The 22,219-nt window shown below is 39.9% G+C and overlaps 1 protein-coding gene across 8 annotated transcripts in view; it reads right to left on the bottom strand.

Annotated features, from left to right (window-relative positions):
• Nucleotides 1–22,219, bottom strand: part of LOC139758729 (protein singed wings 2-like) — a 50,381-nt gene that overhangs the window by 20,794 nt on the left and 7,368 nt on the right. For 7 of the 8 annotated variants that reach the window (XM_071680439.1, XM_071680441.1, XM_071680444.1 and 4 more), the window contains exons 3-6: nt 19,699–19,800; nt 8,058–8,224; nt 7,446–7,578; nt 5,457–5,565 (exon numbers count right to left, since the gene is read on the bottom strand). In XM_071680439.1, coding sequence (XP_071536540.1) covers nt 5,457–5,565; nt 7,446–7,578; nt 8,058–8,224; nt 19,699–19,800 — 511 coding nt within the window. The remainder of the gene's footprint in view (nt 1–5,456; nt 5,566–7,445; nt 7,579–8,057; nt 8,225–19,698; nt 19,801–22,219) is intronic. The other variant, XM_071680447.1, reaches the window with a different exon arrangement.

Genomic DNA, 22,219 nt, shown 5'->3' with positions numbered 1-22,219 from the left:
TGAAAATTGCAAAGTTTCTCATCATGGACCAGGTAACAGTGAGTGAAAATTGCAAAGTTTCTCATCATGGACCAGGTAACAGTGAGTGAAAATTGCAAAGTTTCTCATCATGGACCAGGTAACAGTGAGTGAAAATTGCAAAGTTTCTCATCATGGACCAGGTAACAGTGAGTGAAAATTGCAAAGTTTCTCATCATGGACCAGGTAACAGTGAGTGAAAATTGCAAAGTTTCTCATCATGGACCAGGTAACAGTGAGTGAAAATTGCAAAGTTTCTCATCATGGACCAGGTAACAGTGAGTGAAAATTGCAAAGTTTCTCATCATGGACCAGGTAACAGTGAGTGAAAATTGCAAAGTTTCTCATCATGGACCAGGTAACAGTGAGTGAAAATTGCAAAGTTTCTCATCATGGACCAGGTAACAGTGAGTGAAAATTGCAAAGTTTCTCATCATGGACCAGGTAACAGTGAGTGAAAATTGCAAAGTTTCTCATCATGGACCAAGTAACAGTGGGTGAACATTACAATGTTTCTCATCCTGGACCAAGTAACAGTGGGTGAACATTGCAAAGTTTCTCATCATGGACCAGGTAACAGTGAGTGAAAATTGCAAAGTTTCTCATCATGGACCAGGTAACAGTGAGTGAAAATTGCAAAGTTTCTCATCATGGACCAGGTAACAGTGAGTGAAAATTGCAAAGTTTCTCATCATGGACCAGGTAACAGTGAGTGAAAATTGCAAAGTTTCTCATCATGGACCAGGTAACAGTGAGTGAAAATTGCAAAGTTTCTCATCATGGACCAGGTAACAGTGAGTGAAAATTGCAAAGTTTCTCATCATGGACCAAGTAACAGTGGGTGAACATTGCAAAGTTTCTCATCATGGACCAGGTAACAGTGAGTGAAAATTGCAAAGTTTCTCATCATGGACCAGGTAACAGTGAGTGAAAATTGCAAAGTTTCTCATCATGGACCAGGTAACAGTGAGTGAAAATTGCAAAGTTTCTCATCATGGACCAGGTAACAGTGAGTGAAAATTGCAAAGTTTCTCATCATGGACCAGGTAACAGTGAGTGAAAATTGCAAAGTTTCTCATCATGGACCAGGTAACAGTGAGTGAAAATTGCAAAGTTTCTCATCATGGACCAGGTAACAGTGAGTGAAAATTGCAAAGTTTCTCATCATGGACCAGGTAACAGTGAGTGAAAATTGCAAAGTTTCTCATCATGGACCAAGTAACAGTGGGTGAACATTACAATGTTTCTCATCCTGGACCAAGTAACAGTGGGTGAACATTGCAAAGTTTCTCATCATGGACCAGGTAACAGTGAGTGAAAATTGCAAAGTTTCTCATCATGGACCAGGTAACAGTGAGTGAAAATTGCAAAGTTTCTCATCATGGACCAGGTAACAGTGAGTGAAAATTGCAAAGTTTCTCATCATGGACCAGGTAACAGTGGGTGAACATTGCAAAGTTTCTCATCATGGACCAGGTAACAGTGAGTGAAAATTGCAAAGTTTCTCATCATGGACCAGGTAACAGTGAGTGAACATTGCAAAGTTTCTCATCATGGACCAGGTAACAGTGAGTGAAAATTGCAAAGTTTCTCATCATGGACCAGGTAACAGTGAGTGAAAATTGCAAAGTTTCTCATCATGGACCAGGTAACAGTGGGTGAACATTACAATGTTTCTCATCCTGGACCAAGTAACAGTGGGTGAACATTGCAAAGTTTCTCATCATGGACCAGGTAACAGTGAGTGAAAATTGCAAAGTTTCTCATCATGGACCAGGTAACAGTGAGTGAAAATTGCAAAGTTTCTCATCATGGACCAGGTAACAGTGAGTGAAAATTGCAAAGTTTCTCATCATGGACCAGGTAACAGTGGGTGAACATTACAATGTTTCTCATCCTGGACCAAGTAACAGTGGGTGAACATTACAATGTTTCTCATCCTGGACCAAGTAACAGTGGGTGAACATTACAATGTTTCTCATCCTGGACCAAGTAACAGTGGGTGAACATTACAATGTTTCTCATCCTGGACCAAGTAACAGTGGGTGAACATTACAATGTTTCTCATCCTGGACCAAGTAACAGTGGGTGAACATTGCAAAGTTTCTCATCATGGACCAGGTAACAGTGAGTGAAAATTGCAAAGTTTCTCATCATGGACCAGGTAACAGTGAGTGAAAATTGCAAAGTTTCTCATCATGGACCAGGTAACAGTGAGTGAAAATTGCAAAGTTTCTCATCATGGACCAGGTAACAGTGGGTGAACATTACAATGTTTCTCATCCTGGACCAAGTAACAGTGGGTGAACATTACAATGTTTCTCATCCTGGACCAAGTAACAGTGGGTGAACATTACAATGTTTCTCATCCTGGACCAAGTAACAGTGGGTGAACATTACAATGTTTCTCATCCTGGACCAAGTAACAGTGGGTGAACATTACAATGTTTCTCATCCTGGACCAAGTAACAGTGGGTGAACATTACAATGTTTCTCATCCTGGACCAAGTAACAGTGGGTGAACATTACAATGTTTCTCATCCTGGACCAAGTAACAGTGGGTGAACATTACAATGTTTCTCATCCTGGACCAAGTAACAGTGGGTGAACATTACAATGTTTCTCATCCTGGACCAAGTAACAGTGGGTGAACATTGCAAAGTTTCTCATCATGGACCAGGTAACAGTGAGTGAAAATTGCAAAGTTTCTCATCATGGACCAAGTAACAGTGGGTGAACATTACAATGTTTCTCATCCTGGACCAAGTAACAGTGGGTGAACATTACAATGTTTCTCATCCTGGACCAAGTAACAGTGGGTGAACATTACAATGTTTCTCATCCTGGACCAAGTAACAGTGGGTGAACATTACAATGTTTCTCATCCTGGACCAAGTAACAGTGGGTGAACATTACAATGTTTCTCATCCTGGACCAAGTAACAGTGGGTGAACATTACAATGTTTCTCATCCTGGACCAAGTAACAGTGGGTGAACATTACAATGTTTCTCATCCTGGACCAAGTAACAGTGGGTGAACATTGCAAAGTTTCTCATCATGGACCAGGTAACAGTGAGTGAAAATTGCAAAGTTTCTCATCATGGACCAGGTAACAGTGAGTGAAAATTGCAAAGTTTCTCATCATGGACCAGGTAACAGTGAGTGAAAATTGCAAAGTTTCTCATCATGGACCAGGTAACAGTGAGTGAAAATTGCAAAGTTTCTCATCATGGACCAAGTAACAGTGGGTGAACATCACAAAGATACTCATCATGGACCAAGTAACAGTGGGTGAACATTACAATGTTTCTCATCCTGGACCAAGTAACAGTGGGTGAACATTGCAAAGTTTCTCATCATGGACCAGGTAACAGTGAGTGAAAATTGCAAAGTTTCTCATCATGGACCAGGTAACAGTGAGTGAAAATTGCAAAGTTTCTCATCATGGACCAGGTAACAGTGAGTGAAAATTGCAAAGTTTCTCATCATGGACCAGGTAACAGTGAGTGAAAATTGCAAAGTTTCTCATCATGGACCAGGTAACAGTGGGTGAACATTACAATGTTTCTCATCCTGGACCAAGTAACAGTGGGTGAACATTACAATGTTTCTCATCCTGGACCAAGTAACAGTGGGTGAACATTACAATGTTTCTCATCCTGGACCAAGTAACAGTGGGTGAACATTACAATGTTTCTCATCCTGGACCAAGTAACAGTGGGTGAACATTACAATGTTTCTCATCCTGGACCAAGTAACAGTGGGTGAACATTACAATGTTTCTCATCCTGGACCAAGTAACAGTGGGTGAACATTACAATGTTTCTCATCCTGGACCAAGTAACAGTGGGTGAACATTGCAAAGTTTCTCATCATGGACCAGGTAACAGTGAGTGAAAATTGCAAAGTTTCTCATCATGGACCAGGTAACAGTGGGTGAACATTACAATGTTTCTCATCCTGGACCAAGTAACAGTGGGTGAACATTACAATGTTTCTCATCCTGGACCAAGTAACAGTGGGTGAACATTACAATGTTTCTCATCCTGGACCAAGTAACAGTGGGTGAACATTACAATGTTTCTCATCCTGGACCAAGTAACAGTGGGTGAACATTACAATGTTTCTCATCCTGGACCAAGTAACAGTGGGTGAACATTACAATGTTTCTCATCCTGGACCAAGTAACAGTGGGTGAACATTACAATGTTTCTCATCCTGGACCAAGTAACAGTGGGTGAACATTGCAAAGTTTCTCATCATGGACCAGGTAACAGTGAGTGAAAATTGCAAAGTTTCTCATCATGGACCAGGTAACAGTGAGTGAAAATTGCAAAGTTTCTCATCATGGACCAGGTAACAGTGAGTGAAAATTGCAAAGTTTCTCATCACGGACCAGGTAACAGTGGGTGAACATCACAAAGTTTCTCATCACAGACCTGGTAACAGTGGGTGAATATCACAAAGTTTCTCATCATGGACCAGGTAACAGTGGGTGAACATCACAAAGATACTCATCATGGACCAAGTAACAGTGGGTGAACATTGCAAAGTTTCTCATCATCGACCAGGTAACAGTGAGTGAACATAAAAGTTTCTCATCATGGACCAGGTAACAGTGAGTGAAAATTGCAAAGTTTCTCATCATGGACCAGGTAACAGTGAGTGAAAATTGCAAAGTTTCTCATCAAGGACCAGGTGAAAGTGGGTGAACATCACAAAGTTTCTCATCAAGGACCAAGTGAAAGTAGGTGAACATCAAGTTTCTCATTATCTACCAGGTAACAGTGGGTGAACATAAAAGTCTCTCATCATGGACCAGGTAAAAGTTGGTGAAAATCATAAAGATTCTCATCATTGACCAGGTAACAGTGAGTGAAAATTGCAAAGTTTCTCATCATGGACCAAATAACAGTGGGTAAACATAAAAAAGTCTCTCATCATGGACCAGGTTACAGCAGATGAACATTTAAAAAGTCTCTCATGGACCAGTAACAGTGGGTGAACATTACAAAGTTTCTCAACATGGGTGAACATAAAAATGTCTCATCATGGACCAGGTTACAGTAGGTGAACATCACAATGATTCTCATCATGGACCAGGTAACAGTGGATGGACATCATAAAGTCTTTTATCAAGGACCAGGTAACACTGGGTGAACATTACAATGTTTCTCATCCTGGACCAAGTAACAGTGGGTGAACATCACAATGTTTCTCATCATCAGCCAGACAACAGCAACCGAACATCCACTTTCTCATCATGGACCAAGTAACATTGGATGAAATCACAAAACCTCTCTGCATGGACCAGTTAATGGCAAGTGAACATCCAGTTTCTCACCATGTACCAGGTGACAGTGTGTGAAAATCATTCCACAGCAAGGAACACTCTACTGGTGTTATTAATGAAAGTTACATATCAACCAAGACTTACCAACAATGTTGAGTTTGTGGAGGTTCTTTACATTATCCAGTCTATCTAGGTGTACCAGATAACAGTCAACTATATGGAGATCTTCTAGCGATGGAAAAACACTCAACATCTGCAAGATGTGCTAAGTTCTAATGTTGAAAACATAAAAGGTCATGGAAACAAGAGCTACTGCTAGATATGGTCAAACACAACATGTAAATAAACTCATTAATGGCGAGGTACCAAAATAGGAAAAGGGGGAGGGATAAACTATACATATTGGGACATGATTTCAGTGATGATTTACTGGAACATGATATCAATGTTGACTAGCATTTCACAAAAACTATTTGTGAGAGGGACAAAAAGAAAAAAAAAAAATCCCTCAAAAATCCTGAAAATTTCTTCCAAAATAGTGTGATTCCCCTTTAGAATGACTCATGACCTTGGTACTATATGAGAGGCTCTAAATGTGATGTTATGTTAAACACATTCAGACATAGAGAAGTAAGAGAGATATTTGTTTTCAGGTAGTGTTAAGAATGTCTCCTGATCATGGTGAAGTGTCGGGTACTTAAGGTAAGGTTTATGTTGAACATGTCTCCTGACCAAGGTTAAGTATTACAGGCACTTGATGTGATGTTCTGAATATCTCCTAATCATGGTGAAGTGTGGGGGACACTTTTTGTGAGTTTTTCATGAATGTCTTCTGATTATGGTGAAGTGTTACAGACACTTGGTGGAAGGTTTTGCTATGAATGTTTACCGATCATGATGAAGTGCGAGAAGTACTTGGGGTGACATATTTGATGGTCATGTCTCCTGGTTATGATGATGTGTGAGAAGTACCTGTGGTGATGTATTTGATGTTCATGTTTCCTGGCCATGATGAAGTGTGACAAGTACAGGTTGAGTATCCCTTATCTGAAATGCCTGTGACCAAAAACGTTTCAGATGTTGGATTTTTTGGATTTTGGAATATTTGCATATACATAGTGAGATATCTTGGGAATGTGACCCAAGTCTAAACACAAAATCCATCTATGTTTCATATCACATTATACACATAATTTATACAATACTTTTAATAATCTTGTGCATGAAACAAAGTTTGTATAACAGTGCACCATCAAATAGCTTGGGTCGTCACAACCTCAGCCACCCCTGTGGACAATGTGTGGTTTATGGCATCACCTTCATTCCTGACACTTGTTTTATATGCTACTGATAAGCAATCATATTCTTACACTTATTCACACAGAAGACCTTAACAGTAAAAAAGAAAAATTTGAAATACCATTAATACAATAAAACAATAACGTTCAGGGTAACTTGTAACGTCATGTCACCACTCAAAAAGTTTCAGATTTTGTTTACCATTTCAGATTTCAAATTTTTGGATTAAGGATGCTAAATCTGTACTTGGGGTGAAATTTTTATCATGTCTCCTAGTCATGGTGACGTATAAGAAGTACTTAGGGTGAGATTTTTGATAATTATGTCTCCTGGTCATAGTGGAGTATTACAGGAACTTGAGGTGAGACTATATCATGAATGACTTGATCATGGTGAAGTACAAGACACTTCTGGAAAGGTAATGTTCCTTACATTCTTACAAGCATGGTACTTCCTATGCATTTGTTCCTTTGTATGGATATTGGTCCCCCATAAGTTTGTATACATTCCTTCAGATAAGCATCTTCTCTTCACATTATGTTCCCTATATTTTTCCTTAAACCATAATCCTCAGTTTTGAAAAATAAAGAGCATGTACACACTGCTATCTCTAGCTAGAAAATTTCTCTCTCATGTTTCAGTAACTGCTGAAATACCTATAGAGCTTCTCTTAAAAAGTAAATTTTTTTCACTTTATATAAACCATTTAAGTTATTCACATGAAACCAACAAATTGAACATAATCATGATTTCATGTTGTGCCTAAGTGATCAGATTAGTTGCTTCCTATAAAGTAAACTAAAGTTGACCCACTAAGTTGACACTTGACAATACCTCAGAGGTGAGTGTAAGCACGGGTTCCATCCCTATTATCTGGACAGTGGCATTGTCCCAGCAATGGTTTAACACCAGCGTAGTCACGTTAGGATGAGAAGTGAGCAAGGAAGTCTTCCAGTCTGATATATAACTGAAATCACACAAATGTTACCTAAGATAACTAATCTCTTGATAGAAGAGACTTCATAAGTAAGTTGTGTTACCAGATTTGATGTCTTTTAAAGCATCACTATGTCTGATCACTTACGATGTTTCAAAACTGGACTATCACTGCTACTATATATATGTGAACCAATCAGCCATGAGATTATGACAATAAATCACAAGTACAAAGATTGCAAAGAACTTTGACAAGCAAAATTATATACAAGTTTCCATCACTGAATAATTTTTGTTACCTCCTAATTTATGTAAATAAAAGATAATGAAATATCAATATCATATTAGTGAATATGAAGACTCTCTATAGTGTCCAGCACCAGTTTATTCCAATAATGTTAACAGTAAGTAAAATGTATAAATGTTGAAAATCTGATGTACAAGTTCTGATAATATGAAATTAGTAACACATCTGACTTGGGCTAGCTGGTAGATGGGGATGCCACAGACCTGTGATTCAACATAAGTGTGTGCAGTGAAGGAAGATCAACAAAATCATCAAGAGTGAGACAGCTGATGTTGGAAGAGGCAATGGTGAGTGTAGTTATCAAAGGTAGCTGCTCCACAGTCAGATGGGATGTCAGTTCTTGCATGGAGCTCAATCCTTTGCACACAGCCTGCCAAATACACATGAAGTTCAATCCTTTGCACACTGCCTGCCTGCTAGATATACATGGATTTCAATCCACTGCACACTGCCTACCAGGGGTACATGGAGTTCATTCCTTTGGACACTGCCCGCCAGATATGCATGGAGTTCATTCCCTTGCACACGTCTGCTAGACATACATGGTATTCAATCCTTTGCATACTACCTGCCAGATATACATGGAGTTCAATTCTTTGCATACAACCTGCCCGATATACATGGCATTCAATCCTTTACACAAAGCCTGCCAGATATGCATGGGGTTCAATCCTTTCCACACTTTCTATCAGTTAAACATGGAGTTCAATCATTTACACACAGCCTGCCAGACATAAATGGAGTTAAATCCCTCATACACTACCTAGCAAATATACATGGAGTTCCATCCTTTGCATACTGCCTGCCAGATATACATGGAGTTCAAGCCTTTACACACATCCCTCCTTGCATACGGCTAGCCAGATACATATATTCAATGCCGTACTCACTGCATGGTAGACATAAATAAAGTTCAATCCTTTACACACCATCTACCAGGTATACATGGAGTTCAATCCCTTGCACACTGCTTGCCAGATTATATATATATATATATATATATATATATATATATATATATATATATATATATATATATATATGGATTTGTATGTAGCATTTATGGATCTGGAGAAGGCATATGATAGAGTTGATAGAGATGCTCTGTGGAAGGTATTAAGAATATATGGTGTGGGAGGCAAGTTGTTAGAAGCAGTGAAAAGTTTTTATCGAGGATGTAAGGCATGTGTACGTGTAGGAAGAGAGGAAAGTGATTGGTTCTCAGTGAATGTAGGTTTGCGGCAGGGGTGTGTGATGTCTCCATGGTTGTTTAATTTGTTTATGGATGGGGTTGTTAGGGAGGTAAATGCAAGAGTTTTGGAAAGAGGGGCAAGTATGAAGTCTGTTGGGGATGAGAGAGCTTGGGAAGTGAGTCAGTTGTTGTTTGCTGATGACACAGCGCTGGTGGCTGATTCATGTGTGAAACTGCAGAAGCTGGTGACTGAGTTTGGTAAAGTGTGTGGAAGAAGAAAGTTAAGAGTAAATGTGAATAAGAGCAAGGTTATTAGGTACAGTAGGGTTGAGGGTCAAGTCAATTGGGAGGTGAGTTTGAATGGAGAAAAACTGGAGGAAGTGAAGTGTTTTAGATATCTGGGAGTGGATCTGGCAGCGGATGGAACCATGGAAGCGGAAGTGGATCATAGGGTGGGGGAGGGGGCGAAAATTCTGGGGGCCTTGAAGAATGTGTGGAAGTCGAGAACATTATCTCGGAAAGCAAAAATGGGTATGTTTGAAGGAATAGTGGTTCCAACAATGTTGTATGGTTGCGAGGCGTGGGCTATGGATAGAGTTGTGCGCAGGAGGATGGATGTGCTGGAAATGAGATATTTGAGGAAAATGTGTGGTGTGAGGTGGTTTGATCGAGTAAGTAACGTAAGGGTAAGAGAGATGTGTGGAAATAAAAAGAGCGTGGTTGAGAGAGCAGAAGAGGGTGTTTTGAAATGGTTTGGGCACATGGAGAGAATGAGTGAGGAAAGATTGACCAAGAGGATATATGTGTCGGAGGTGGAGGGAACGAGGAGAAGAGGGAGACCAAATTGGAGGTGGAAAGATGGAGTGAAAAAGATTTTGTGTGATCGGGGCCTGAACATGCAGGAGGGTGAAAGGAGGGCAAGGAATAGAGTGAATTGGAGCGATGTGGTATACCGGGGTTGACGTGCTGTCAGTGGATTGAATCAAGGCATGTGAAGCGTCTGGGGTAAACCATGGAAAGCTGTGTAGGTATGTATATTTGCGTGTGTGGACGTGTGTATGTACATGTGTATGGGGGGGGGGTTGGGCCATTTCTTTCGTCTGTTTCCTTGCGCTACCTCGCAAACGCGGGAGACAGCGACAAAGTATAAAAAAAAAAAAAAAAAATATATATATATATATATATATATATATATATATATATATATATATATATATATATATATATATATATATATATATATATATATATATATTATCCCTGGGGATAGGGGATTAAGAATACTTCCCACGTATTCCCTGCGTGTCGTAGAAGGCGACTAAAAGGGGAGGGAGCGGAGGGCTGGAAATCCTCCCCTCTCGTTTTTTTTTTTTTTTTTTAATTTTCCAAAAGAAGGAACAGAGGGGGCCAGTTGAGGATATTCCAAAAAAGGCCCAGTCCTCTGTTCTTAGCGCTACCTCGCTAACGCGGGAAATGGCAAATAGTTTAAAAGAAAGAAAAGAAAGAATATATATATTTATTATTCATCTATTTTGTTTTGTCGCTTTCTCCTGCATTTGCAAATTAGCACAAGGAAACAGACGAAAGAAATGGCCCAACCCATCCCCATACACATGCACATACATACACAACCACACACGCAAATTTACATACCTATACATGTCAATGTACACATATATATACACACACAGATATATACATATATACACATGTACATAATTCATACTGTCTGCCTTTATTTATTCCCACTGCCACCTCGCCACACATCGAATAACATCCCCCTCCCCCCTCATGGGTGCGAGGTAGCGCTAGGAAAAGACAACAAAGGCCCCATTCGTTCACACTCAGTCTCTAGCTGTCATGAAATAATGCCCGAACCCCTACTCCCTTTCCATATCCAGGCCCCATAGAACTTTCCATGGTTTACCCCAGACACTTCACATGCCCTGATTCAATCCATTGACAGCACGTCGACCCCAGTATACCACATCGATCCAATTCACTCTATTCCTTGCCTGCCTTTCACCCTCCTGCATGTTCAGGCCCCAATCACCCAAAATCTTTTTCACTCCATCTTTCCACCTCCAATTTGGTCTCCCACTTCTCCTCGTTCCCTCCACCTCCAACACATATATCCTCTTGGTCAATCTTTCCTCACTCATTCTCTCCATGTGACCAAACCATTTCAAAACACCCTCTTCTGCTCTCTCAACCACGCTCTTTTTATTTCCACACATCTCTCTTACCCTTACATTACTTACTCAATCAAACCATCTCACACCACATATTCTCCTCAAACATTTCATTTCCACGACATCCACCCTCATCCGCACAACTCTATCCATAGCCCACGCCTCGCAACCGTACAACATTGTTGGAACCACTATTCCTTCAAACATACCCATTTTTGCTTTCCGAGATAATGTTCTCGACTTGACCCTCAACCCTACTGTACCTAATAACCTTGCTCTTATTCACATTTACTCTTAACTTTCTTCTTTCACACACTTTACCAAACTCAGTCACCAGCTTCGGCAGTTTCTCACATGAATCAGCCACCAGCGCTGTATCATCAGCAAACAACAACTGACTCACTTCCCAAGCTCTCTCATCCCCAACAGACTTCATACTTGCCCCTCTTTCCCAAACTCTTGCATTCACCTCCCTAACAACCCCATCCATAAACAAATTAAACAACCATGGAGACATCACGCACCCCTGCCGCAAACCTACATTCACTGAGAACCAATCACTTTCCTCTCTTCCTACACGTACACATGCCTTACATCCTCGATAAAAACTTTTCACTGCTTCTAACAACTTGCCTCCCACACCATATATTCTTAATACCTTCCACAGAGCATCTCTATCAACTCTAACATATGCCTTCTCCAGATCCATAAATGCTACATACAAATCCATTTGCTTTTCTGAGTATTTCTCACATACATTCTTCAAAGCAAACACCTGATCCACACATCCTCTACCACTTCTGAAACCACACTGCTCTTCCCCAATCTGATGCTCTGTACATGCCTTCACCCTCTCAATCAATACCCTCCCATATGATTTACCAGGAATACTCAACAAACTTATACCTCTGTAATTTGAGCACTCACTCTTATCCCCTTTGCCTTTGTACAATGGCACTATGCATGCATTCCGCCAATCCTCAGGCACCTCACCATTTATATATATATATATATATGTTTTTTTTTTTATACTTTGTCGCTGTCTCCCGCGTTTGCGAGGTAGCGCAAGGAAACAGACGAAAGAAATGGCCCAACCCCCCCATACACATGTATATACATATGTCCACACACACAAATATACATACCTACACAGCTTTCCATGGTTTACCCCAGACGCTTCACATGCCTTGATTCAATCCACTGACAGCACGTCAACCCCGGTATACCACATCGCTCCAATTCACTCTATTCCTTGCCCTCCTTTCACCCTCCTGCATGTTCAGGCCCCGATCACACAAAATCTTTTTCACTCCATCTTTCCACCTCCAATTTGGTCTCCCTCTTCTCCTCGTTCCCTCCACCTCCGACACATATATCCTCTTGGTCAATCTTTCCTCACTCATTCTATCCATGTGCCCAAACCACTTCAAAACACCCTCTTCTGCTCTCTCAACCACGCTCTTTTTATTTCCACACATCTCTCTTACCCTTACGTTACTCACTCGATCAAACCACCTCACACCACACATTGTCCTCAAACATCTCATTTCCAGCACATCCATCCTCCTACGCACAACTCATTCCATAGCCCACGCCTCGCAACCATACAACATTGTTGGAACCACTATTCCTTCAAACATACCCATTTTTGCTTTCCGAGATAATGTTCTCGACTTCCACACATTCTTCAAGGCCCCCAGAATTTTCGCCCCCTCCCCCACCCTATGATCCACTTCCGCTTCCATGGTTCCATCCGCTGCCAGATCCACTCCCAGATATCTAAAACACTTCACTTCCTCCAGTTTTTCTCCATTCAAACTCACCTCCCAATTGACTTGACCCTCAACCTCAATGGTGAATAGTGTGAAAGATGAAAAAAGATATTTATATATATATGTATATATATATATATATATATATATATATATATATTTTTTTTTTTTTTTTTTTTATACTTTGTCGCTGTCTCCCGCGTTTGCGAGGTAGCGCGAGGAAACAGACGAAAGAAATGGCCCAACCCCCATACACACGTACATACACACGTCCACACACGCAAATATACATACCTACACAGCTTTCCATGGTTTACCCCAGACGCTTCACATGCCTTGATTCAATCCACTGACAGCACGTCAACCCCTGTATACCACATCGCTCCAATTCACTCTATTCCTTGCCCTCCTTTCACCCTCCTGCATGTTCAGGCCCCGATCACACAAAATCTTTTTCACTCCATCTTTCCACCTCCAATTTGGTCTCCCTCTTCTCCTCGTTCCCTCCACCTCCGACACATATATCCTCTTGGTCAATCTTTCCTCACTCATTCTCTCCATGTGCCCAAACCATTTCAAAACACCCTCTTCTGCTCTCTCAACCACGCTCTTTTTATTTCCACACATCTCTCTTACCCTTACGTTACTTACTCGATCAAACCACCTCACACCACACATTGTCCTCAAACATCTCATTTCCAGCACATCCATCCTCCTGCGCACAACTCTATCCATAGCCCACGCCTCGCAACCATACAACATTGTTGGAACCACTATTCCTTCAAACATACCCATTTTTGCTTTCCGAGATAATGTTCTCGACTTCCACACATTTTTCAAGGCTCCCAAAATTTTCGCCCCCTCCCCCACCCTATGATCCACTTCCGCTTCCATGGTTCCATCCGCTGACAGATCCACTCCCAGATATCTAAAACACTTCACTTCCTCCAGTTTTTCTCCATTCAAACTCACCTCCCAATTGACTTGACCCTCAACCCTACTGTACCTAATAACCTTGCTCTTATTCACATTTACTCTTAACTTTCTTCTTCCACACACTTTACCAAACTCAGTCACCAGCTTCTGCAGTTTCTCACATGAATCCGCCACCAGCGCTGTATCATCAGCGAACAACAACTGACTCACTTCCCAAGCTCTCTCATCCCCAACAGACTTCATACTTGCCCCTCTTTCCAGGACTCTTGCATTTACCTCCCTAACAACCCCATCCATAAACAAATTAAACAACCATGGAGACATCACACACCCCTGCCGCAAACCTACATTCACTGAGAACCAATCACTTTCCTCTCTTCCTACACGTACACATGCCTTACATCCTCGATAAAAACTTTTCACTGCTTCTAACAACTTGCCTCCCACACCATATATTCTTAATACCTTCCACAGAGCATCTCTATCAACTCTATCATATGCCTTCTCCAGATCCATAAATGCTACATACAAATCCATTTGCTTTTCTAAGTATTTCTCACATACATTCTTCAAAGCAAACACCTGATCCACACATCCTCTACCACTTCTGAAACCGCACTGCTCTTCCCCAATCTGATGCTCTGTACATGCCTTCACCCTCTCAATCAATACCCTCCCATATAGTTTACCAGGAATACTCAACAAACTTATACCTCTGTAATTTGAGCACTCACTCTTATCCCCTTTGCCTTTGTACAATGGCACTATGCACGCATTCCGCCAATCCTCAGGCACCTCACCATGAGTCATACATACATTAAATAACCTTACCAACCAGTCAACAATACAGTCACCCCCTTTTTTAATAAATTCCACTGCAATACCATCCAAACCTGCTGCCTTGCCGGCTTTCATCTTCCGCAAAGCTTTTACTACCTCTTCTCTGTTTACCAAATCATTTTCCCTAACCCTCTCACTTTGCACACCACCTCGACCAAAACACCCTATATCTGCCACTCTGTCATCAGACACATTCAACAAACCTTCAAAATACTCATTCCATCTCCTTCTCACATCACTATTTGCCATTTCCCGCGTTAGCGAGGTAGCATTAAGAACAGAGAACTGGGCCACTGAGGGAATATCCTCACCTGGCCCCCTTCTCTGTTCCTTCTTTTGGAAAACTAAAAAAAATTGAGAGGGGAGGATTTCCAGCCCCCCGCTCCCTCCCCTTTTAGTCGCCTTCTACGACACGCAGGGAATACGTGGGAAGTATTCTTTCTCCCCTATCCCCAGGGATAAATGAAATCACTTATAATGAGGAATTAGATGTCTCACGATCCATGTTTTGAGCATTTACTTAAAATAATTGGGTAAAGTGCATCAATATGTAAATATTTTTTCATACTTGATGGTTGTTTAGTGCATTAGCAAGGTAATGATGCAAATATAGATATTTGTGTGGGAAATGCCAAAACATCAGTCATTTGTATACACATATATATATATACACATATATATATACATATATATATATATATATATACATACATACATATATACATATATATATATATATATATATATATATATATATATGTATATATATATATATATATATATATATATATATATATATATATATATATATATATATATATATATATTTTCTTTTTCTTTTAAACTATTCGCCATTTCCCGCGTTAGCGAGGTAGCATTAAGAACAGAGGACTGGGCCTTTGAGGGAATACCCTCACCTGGCCCAATTCTCTGTTCCTTCTTTTGGAGAAAAAAAAAAAAATATATATGTATATATTATGTATATATATATCCCTGGGGATAGGGGAGAAAGAATACTTCCCACGTATTCCCTGCGTGTCGTAGAAGGCGACTAAAAGGGGAGGGAGCGGGTGGCTGGAAATCCTCCCCACTCGTTTTTTTCAATTTTCCAAAAGAACGAACAGAGAAGGGGGCCAGGTGAGGATGTTCCCTCAAAGGCCCATTCCTCTGTTCTTAACGCTACCTCGCTGACGTGGGAAATGGCGAATAGTACGAAAGAAAATATATATATATATATATATATATATATATATGCTATCCACCTACTTTTATTACCTTTACATATAGTACATTTTAATAGTGTCTTGCTTATCTGCTGGACATTTAGATGTGCCTCTTTTACTCTTTTTTTTTTCATCACTTAGCATGCAACTTCAAATATATTCAATGATTATATAAGTGAACCCTCTTAAGATTACCAGATATGGATTGCAAGACAGATATGCATGTGCAATAAATTCAATATGACTCACAGATACTTGTAAACTATCATTGCCTATTCTCATCTGATTTCAAATCCATTATACCTGAAAAATTAGCAATGCAGAACCCCTAAATCATTGAATGTTAAAAGCATTTTCTCATGAAACATGTAAAAATATGGGTTTCCCAATTTGCTGAAATTATCATCTCCCTACTGATAAGCACTCTTTAGCTGTCTGTCCTTAAGACCCAGGCCAGGGGCATAAAACTAGCTGCTTTTCCCACAGTTTCTGTGTGGAAACCAACCATACAAGGAATGAAAATTATGATAATTTCATTGTATAGCGAATCTAGAGGATTTATTTATTTATTTTATTTATTTTGCTTTGTAGGAAAACATTTTGCTACCTTACTGCCCATACAATCACCATTATAACTACACAGACATCCACCTAATAGCTGTGCATCCAGAATGACCCTACAGAAAACATGCAAATTGTTGAATGACTTTAGTTATTGGCACGAACACATCATTATGCATCAGCTGATTAAGATAGTGACACACAAAATGTGAAGAAATAGATAACTTAGTGAGTGCTTTTTTTATTGAAAAATTTTGTAAGATGGAAGGGGATGGATCCTGAGTAAGCTCACACACATGGAAGGATCATGTAATGATTGTGCCTAATTTTCTTTACGTAATCCTGGAGTAACAAAACTTTGCTTACAGATGATATGTAAAGACCTAAAATACTTTCAATGAAACAATCCCTCTAATATCCTCTCCCTATGTGCCAGCCATTGAATCTCCTCACACTTATATGTAGTATAAAATTTGTAATGTTTCTATATTCATTCATGGTATTCATCAACAATGGTGCCTGTGTATGAATCAAAAGTAGAGTTTTTAGAATAAAGAAAGAAACAAATCATTCAATAATCTTCCCACACATGCCAGCCAATCTCTTTTGTACTGAAATCTAGTGCAAAAGGTTTAATATTCTAAATACATTCATACATGTACTACCAAAACTGTCCCTGCGTATCACAAATAAGTACATTAAGAAAACAAGCTCAAAAAGAAATGTCATTCCATAATGAAAATTCTGGATCTTGCTAATCATGTAATCCTTAGGAGGCATTTGACCTCATATGTAGACCACTTATGAGGAATAGTTCACCTCCGCTGTCATGAAAAACTACTAATGCATCACAATAGTGTTAAGGGGTTATTGGTATAGAATAAGAAATAGCCTTAAGAGTAAACTATTGTGGCTGATGATTCTTGATTCTTGAGGATAAAACTATGAGAAAGGTGCAAGAGGTGAAAAAAAGGGCAAATGAGAGTTGGGGTGAGAGACTATCAGTAAATTTTAGGGAGAATAAAAAGATGTTCTGGAAGGAGGTAAATAGGGTACGTAAGACAAGGGAGCAAATGGGAACTTCAGTGAAGGGCGTAAATGGGGAGGTGATAACAAGTAGTGGTGATGTGAGAAGGAGATGGAATGAGTATTTTGAAGGTTTGTTGAATGTGTCTGATGACAGAGTGGCAGATATAGGGTGTTTGGGTCGAGGTGGTGTGCAAAGTGAGAGGGTTAGGGAAAATGATTTGGTAAACAGAGAAGAGGTGGTAAAAGCTTTGCGGAAGATGAAAGCCGGCAAGGCAGCAGGTTTGGATGGTATTGCAGTGGAATTTATTAAAAAAGGGGGTGACTGTATTGTTGACTGGTTGGTAAGGTTATTTAATGTATGTATGACTCATGGTGAGGTGCCTGAGGATTGGCGGAATGCGTGCATAGTGCCATTGTACAAAGGCAAAGGGGATAAGAGTGAGTGCTCAAATTACAGAGGTATAAGTTTGTTGAGTATTCCTGGTAAATTATATGGGAGGGTATTGATTGAGAGGGTGAAGGCATGTACAGAGCATCAGATTGGGGAAGAGCAGTGTGGTTTCAGAAGTGGTAGAGGATGTGTGGATCAGGTGTTTGCTTTGAAGAATGTATGTGAGAAATACTTAGAAAAGCAAATGGATTTGTATGTAGCATTTATGGATCTGGAGAAGGCATATGATAGAGTTGATAGAGATGCTCTGTGGAAGGTATTAAGAATATATGGTGTGGGAGGCAAGTTGTTAGAAGCAGTGAAAAGTTTTTATCGAGGATGTAAGGCATGTGTACGTGTAGGAAGAGAGGAAAGTGATTGGTTCTCAGTGAATGTAGGTTTGCGGCAGGGGTGTGTGATGTCTCCATGGTTGTTTAATTTGTTTATGGATGGGGTTGTTAGGGAGGTAAATGCAAGAGTCTTGGAAAGAGGGGCAAGTATGAAGTCTGTTGGGGATGAGAGAGCTTGGGAAGTGAGTCAGTTGTTGTTCGCTGATGATACAGCGCTGGTGGCGGATTCATGTGAGAAACTGCAGAAGCTGGTGACGGAGTTTGGTAAAGTGTGTGGAAGAAGAAAGTTAAGAGTAAATGTGAATAAGAGCAAGGTTATTAGGTACAGTAGGGCTGAGGGTCAAGTCAATTGGGAGGTGAGTTTGAATGGTGAAAAACTGGAGGAAGTGAAGTGTTTTAGATATCTGGGAGTGGATCTGTCAGCGGATGGAACCATGGAAGCGGAAGTGGATCATAGGGTGGGGGAGGGGGCGAAAATTTTGGGAGCCTTGAAAAATGTGTGGAAGTCGAGAACATTATCCCGGAAAGCAAAAATGGGTATGTTTGAAGGAATAGTAGTTCCAACAATGTTGTATGGTTGCGAGGCGTGGGCTATGGATAGAGTTGTGCGCAGGAGGATGGATGTGCTGGAAATGAGATGTTTGAGGACAATGTGTGGTGTGAGGTGGTTTGATCGAGTAAGTAACGTAAGGGTAAGAGAGATGTGTGGAAATAAAAAGAGCGTGGTTGAGAGAGCAGAAGAGAGTGTTTTAAAATGGTTTGGGCACATGGAGAGAATGAGTGAGGAAAGATTGACCAAGAGGATATATGTGTCGGAGGTGGAGGGAACGAGGAGAAGAGGGAGACCAAATTGGAGGTGGAAAGATGGAGTGAAAAAGATTTTGTGTGATCGGGGCCTGAACATGCAGGAGGGTGAAAGGAGGGCAAGGAATAGAGTGAATTGGAGCGATGTGGTATACAGGGGTTGACGTGCTGTCAGTGGATTGAATCAAGGCATGTGAAGCGTCCGGGGTAAACCATGGAAAGCTGTGTAGGTATGTATATTTGTGTGTGTGGACGTGTGTATGTACATGTGTATGGGGGGGGGTTGGGCCATTTCTTTCGTCTGTTTCCTTGCGCTACCTCGCAATACGCGGGAGACAGCGACAAAGTATAAAAAAAAAAAAAAAAAAAAAAAAAAAAAAAAAAAAAAAAAAAACTATGAGTAGCAATAAGACTTTCCATTAGATGAGGTAAAAATGATAAGAAACTTAAATACGTCAAGGATTCATAAGCAGGAGAGTATTTAAAAAACAATAGAAGACAGAGTGTGAGGATACCTTGGCATGTTTATCCCCTTGGTGGTCAATCACATGGCAAAGGCTGGAGCGCTTGGTGTCTGGGTTATTTGCACTTTCATTTCTGGAGAACTGGGTGCGAGCCTGAAAGAATGTAAATCTCATATTGATGAACATGATGAAAAGCATGCTTGTATTCCATAACCTGAGTCTAATGCAATGTAGTCTTTTATTTCAGACAACAGTAAAACCTATTTCACTCAATCTCAGCTTTCTACAAATCTTTACATATCAAACATGAGGGCATACTAATGCTGCTACCATTTAAGCCATATACAGGGGTTGTTGTTATGAGTCTATCATCATCAACAATGGAGGGGCCTTCTGTGTTTTGTCTCTCTTATCATTCACTCAAATTCTTGTACAAATGTATAGTAACCAAATAAGCTAAGTACATTAATGGCAAGATATTCTACTTACATTAAGGTTTTCACCAGACAAGTGGCTGCAATTCATTCTTCTACTTAACATTCACATTTAACATCAACACTTAATGACAATATATGCATGTTGTTTATCACAAAAACAAAGTACTAGTTGTTTCCCAAAACCTATGATCTGAATATTTCCTTTACATATACTTTATGTAATAATGCATTTTAGTCTGGATGACAAAATGTCTATTAGCATGATACAGACCACACGATTTTTTCCTGAGAGTTATGGGATGCATCACAGCATGACAGACTTATGCAGCTCTAAGTTAGATATCCAAGTACCCACTACCACCATGACCACTCAAACCACACCTATATTGCACCATGAAAGTACCTATCTACAAGTACCAACTAAAAGATATTGATATGATGGCAGGGCCAGGGTGCAGTGCTCACCGCACAAAAGTTTTCAAGGATGGCAAGGGTAGCACACAACACTCATGATGTCTTGCTAATTGAATCATACTGTTTCTCAGGCATCAACTTATTGAGTCTCATCCTTTTAAATGTTTCTGTAGTCATTCAATGCCTTTTTCCTAAAGTTCCTGGTACTGCATTAGATACAATTTCAAGCTCCTTTGCAGGACTGTCATATATTTCAACATGATATTTCTTTGGTGCATTCCTAGGAATTAATCCCTATCCTATTGCTCTAAATTTTCCTTGCTGTGATGCTTTAAGATTCAAAACATCATCTTTCAAGCCTTCTATTTGGTGCTATGTATATCTCATCACTTATCTCTCTCCTCTTCTTTCTTGACAGTAGAGATCAAATTCTTTCTGCCCCTCATGATAACTCACATACTCCATACCATCAATTTTACTTGCAAAGTATTTCCTTATTTTTTCTAATTCATTTATTTCGATCAGTTATGCTGATGACCATACAACATATATTATTCCACAGTGCTTCAAACATATACTGTACACTGGATATCTTCATCAGTGCCTTTCTCATTATCATATCATTCTATACTTGAATTAAGGATTCGCTTATCAATTGCCCCTTTGTGTTTTTCACTTATAGTAACATTTTGGCATTCCCTTTCTTTTTTTGTAATGCCCATGTAGGAAATTAGGGGGTTCCCTAGACAGGGGTTTATGAAAGAAATCAATCTTATCTGTCAACAAGAAATATCAAAACAAGTTAAAGAGAAAAAAAATGATATTTTTCAATTATTATGGGATGGAACAAAAGACAAAGCCAAGTGAGGAATGCTCATCCCCCTTGAAGGCTCAGGATGGGGGTACCTGAATGTGTGTGGATGTAACCAAGAAAGGAGACACAGGTCCTATGTTTGAGGAAAGGACCTGGATTTTCTAGTTCTGAGTCAAAAAAGCTCAAAGATAAAGAGAAAGAATGTTTTGGGTACATCTTTAGGGTAAAGTCAGGGGTTAGTGTAAGGGCCAAAAGTTATGTAAGGGGTATCACTACTGCTGAAGTCAGAGTTGTGTGAATGACTGTTGAAAAGTGAGCTCCAAACTGATGATGGTAAAGGTGATAGTGGATTTAATGAGAAGCATGATTATTAGTGATTATGCACCTGGGCATGAGAAGAATAATGATGAGAGGCAAGTGTTTGGAGCAACTTAAGTGTTTCATCAGTTTTGATACTAAAGACAAGATAATGGAGAGTTATGAGGCAGTCGAGGGAATAACTGGAGGGGATGGTGTATTCAGTACGGCGAATGGAAATGAACATCTCGTGGAGTTGTATGCTGATGAAATGTTGGTGATTGGGAATATCTGGTTTAAAAAGATGGAAAAACACAAGTTCATGTATGAGAATAAGGAAGATGGCAGGCAGACATCTTTAGATTACATAATAGGTGAAGGGGTGGAACATAGCAAATGAAAAGACTTCTATACATTGTCATGCATGCATTATCATGTATCTGTTTTCTATCTAGACAAGTGAGTTCAAGTTCTCTCAGCTTTTTCAATTTCTTGTGCTGGATCATCAATTTTGATTATGAAGTATTCCTGCATAGTTTAAAACTTGCTACTTCCTCCTGTTTAACTGGTGACCATACAACACTGCAGTACCTTATTTTGCTTCCTTCAT

Source organism: Panulirus ornatus, chromosome 31 (assembly GCF_036320965.1).
Source record: "Panulirus ornatus isolate Po-2019 chromosome 31, ASM3632096v1, whole genome shotgun sequence".
Lineage (NCBI taxonomy): Eukaryota > Metazoa > Arthropoda > Malacostraca > Decapoda > Palinuridae > Panulirus > Panulirus ornatus.
This window is presented reverse-complemented; position numbering and strand designations above follow the sequence as displayed.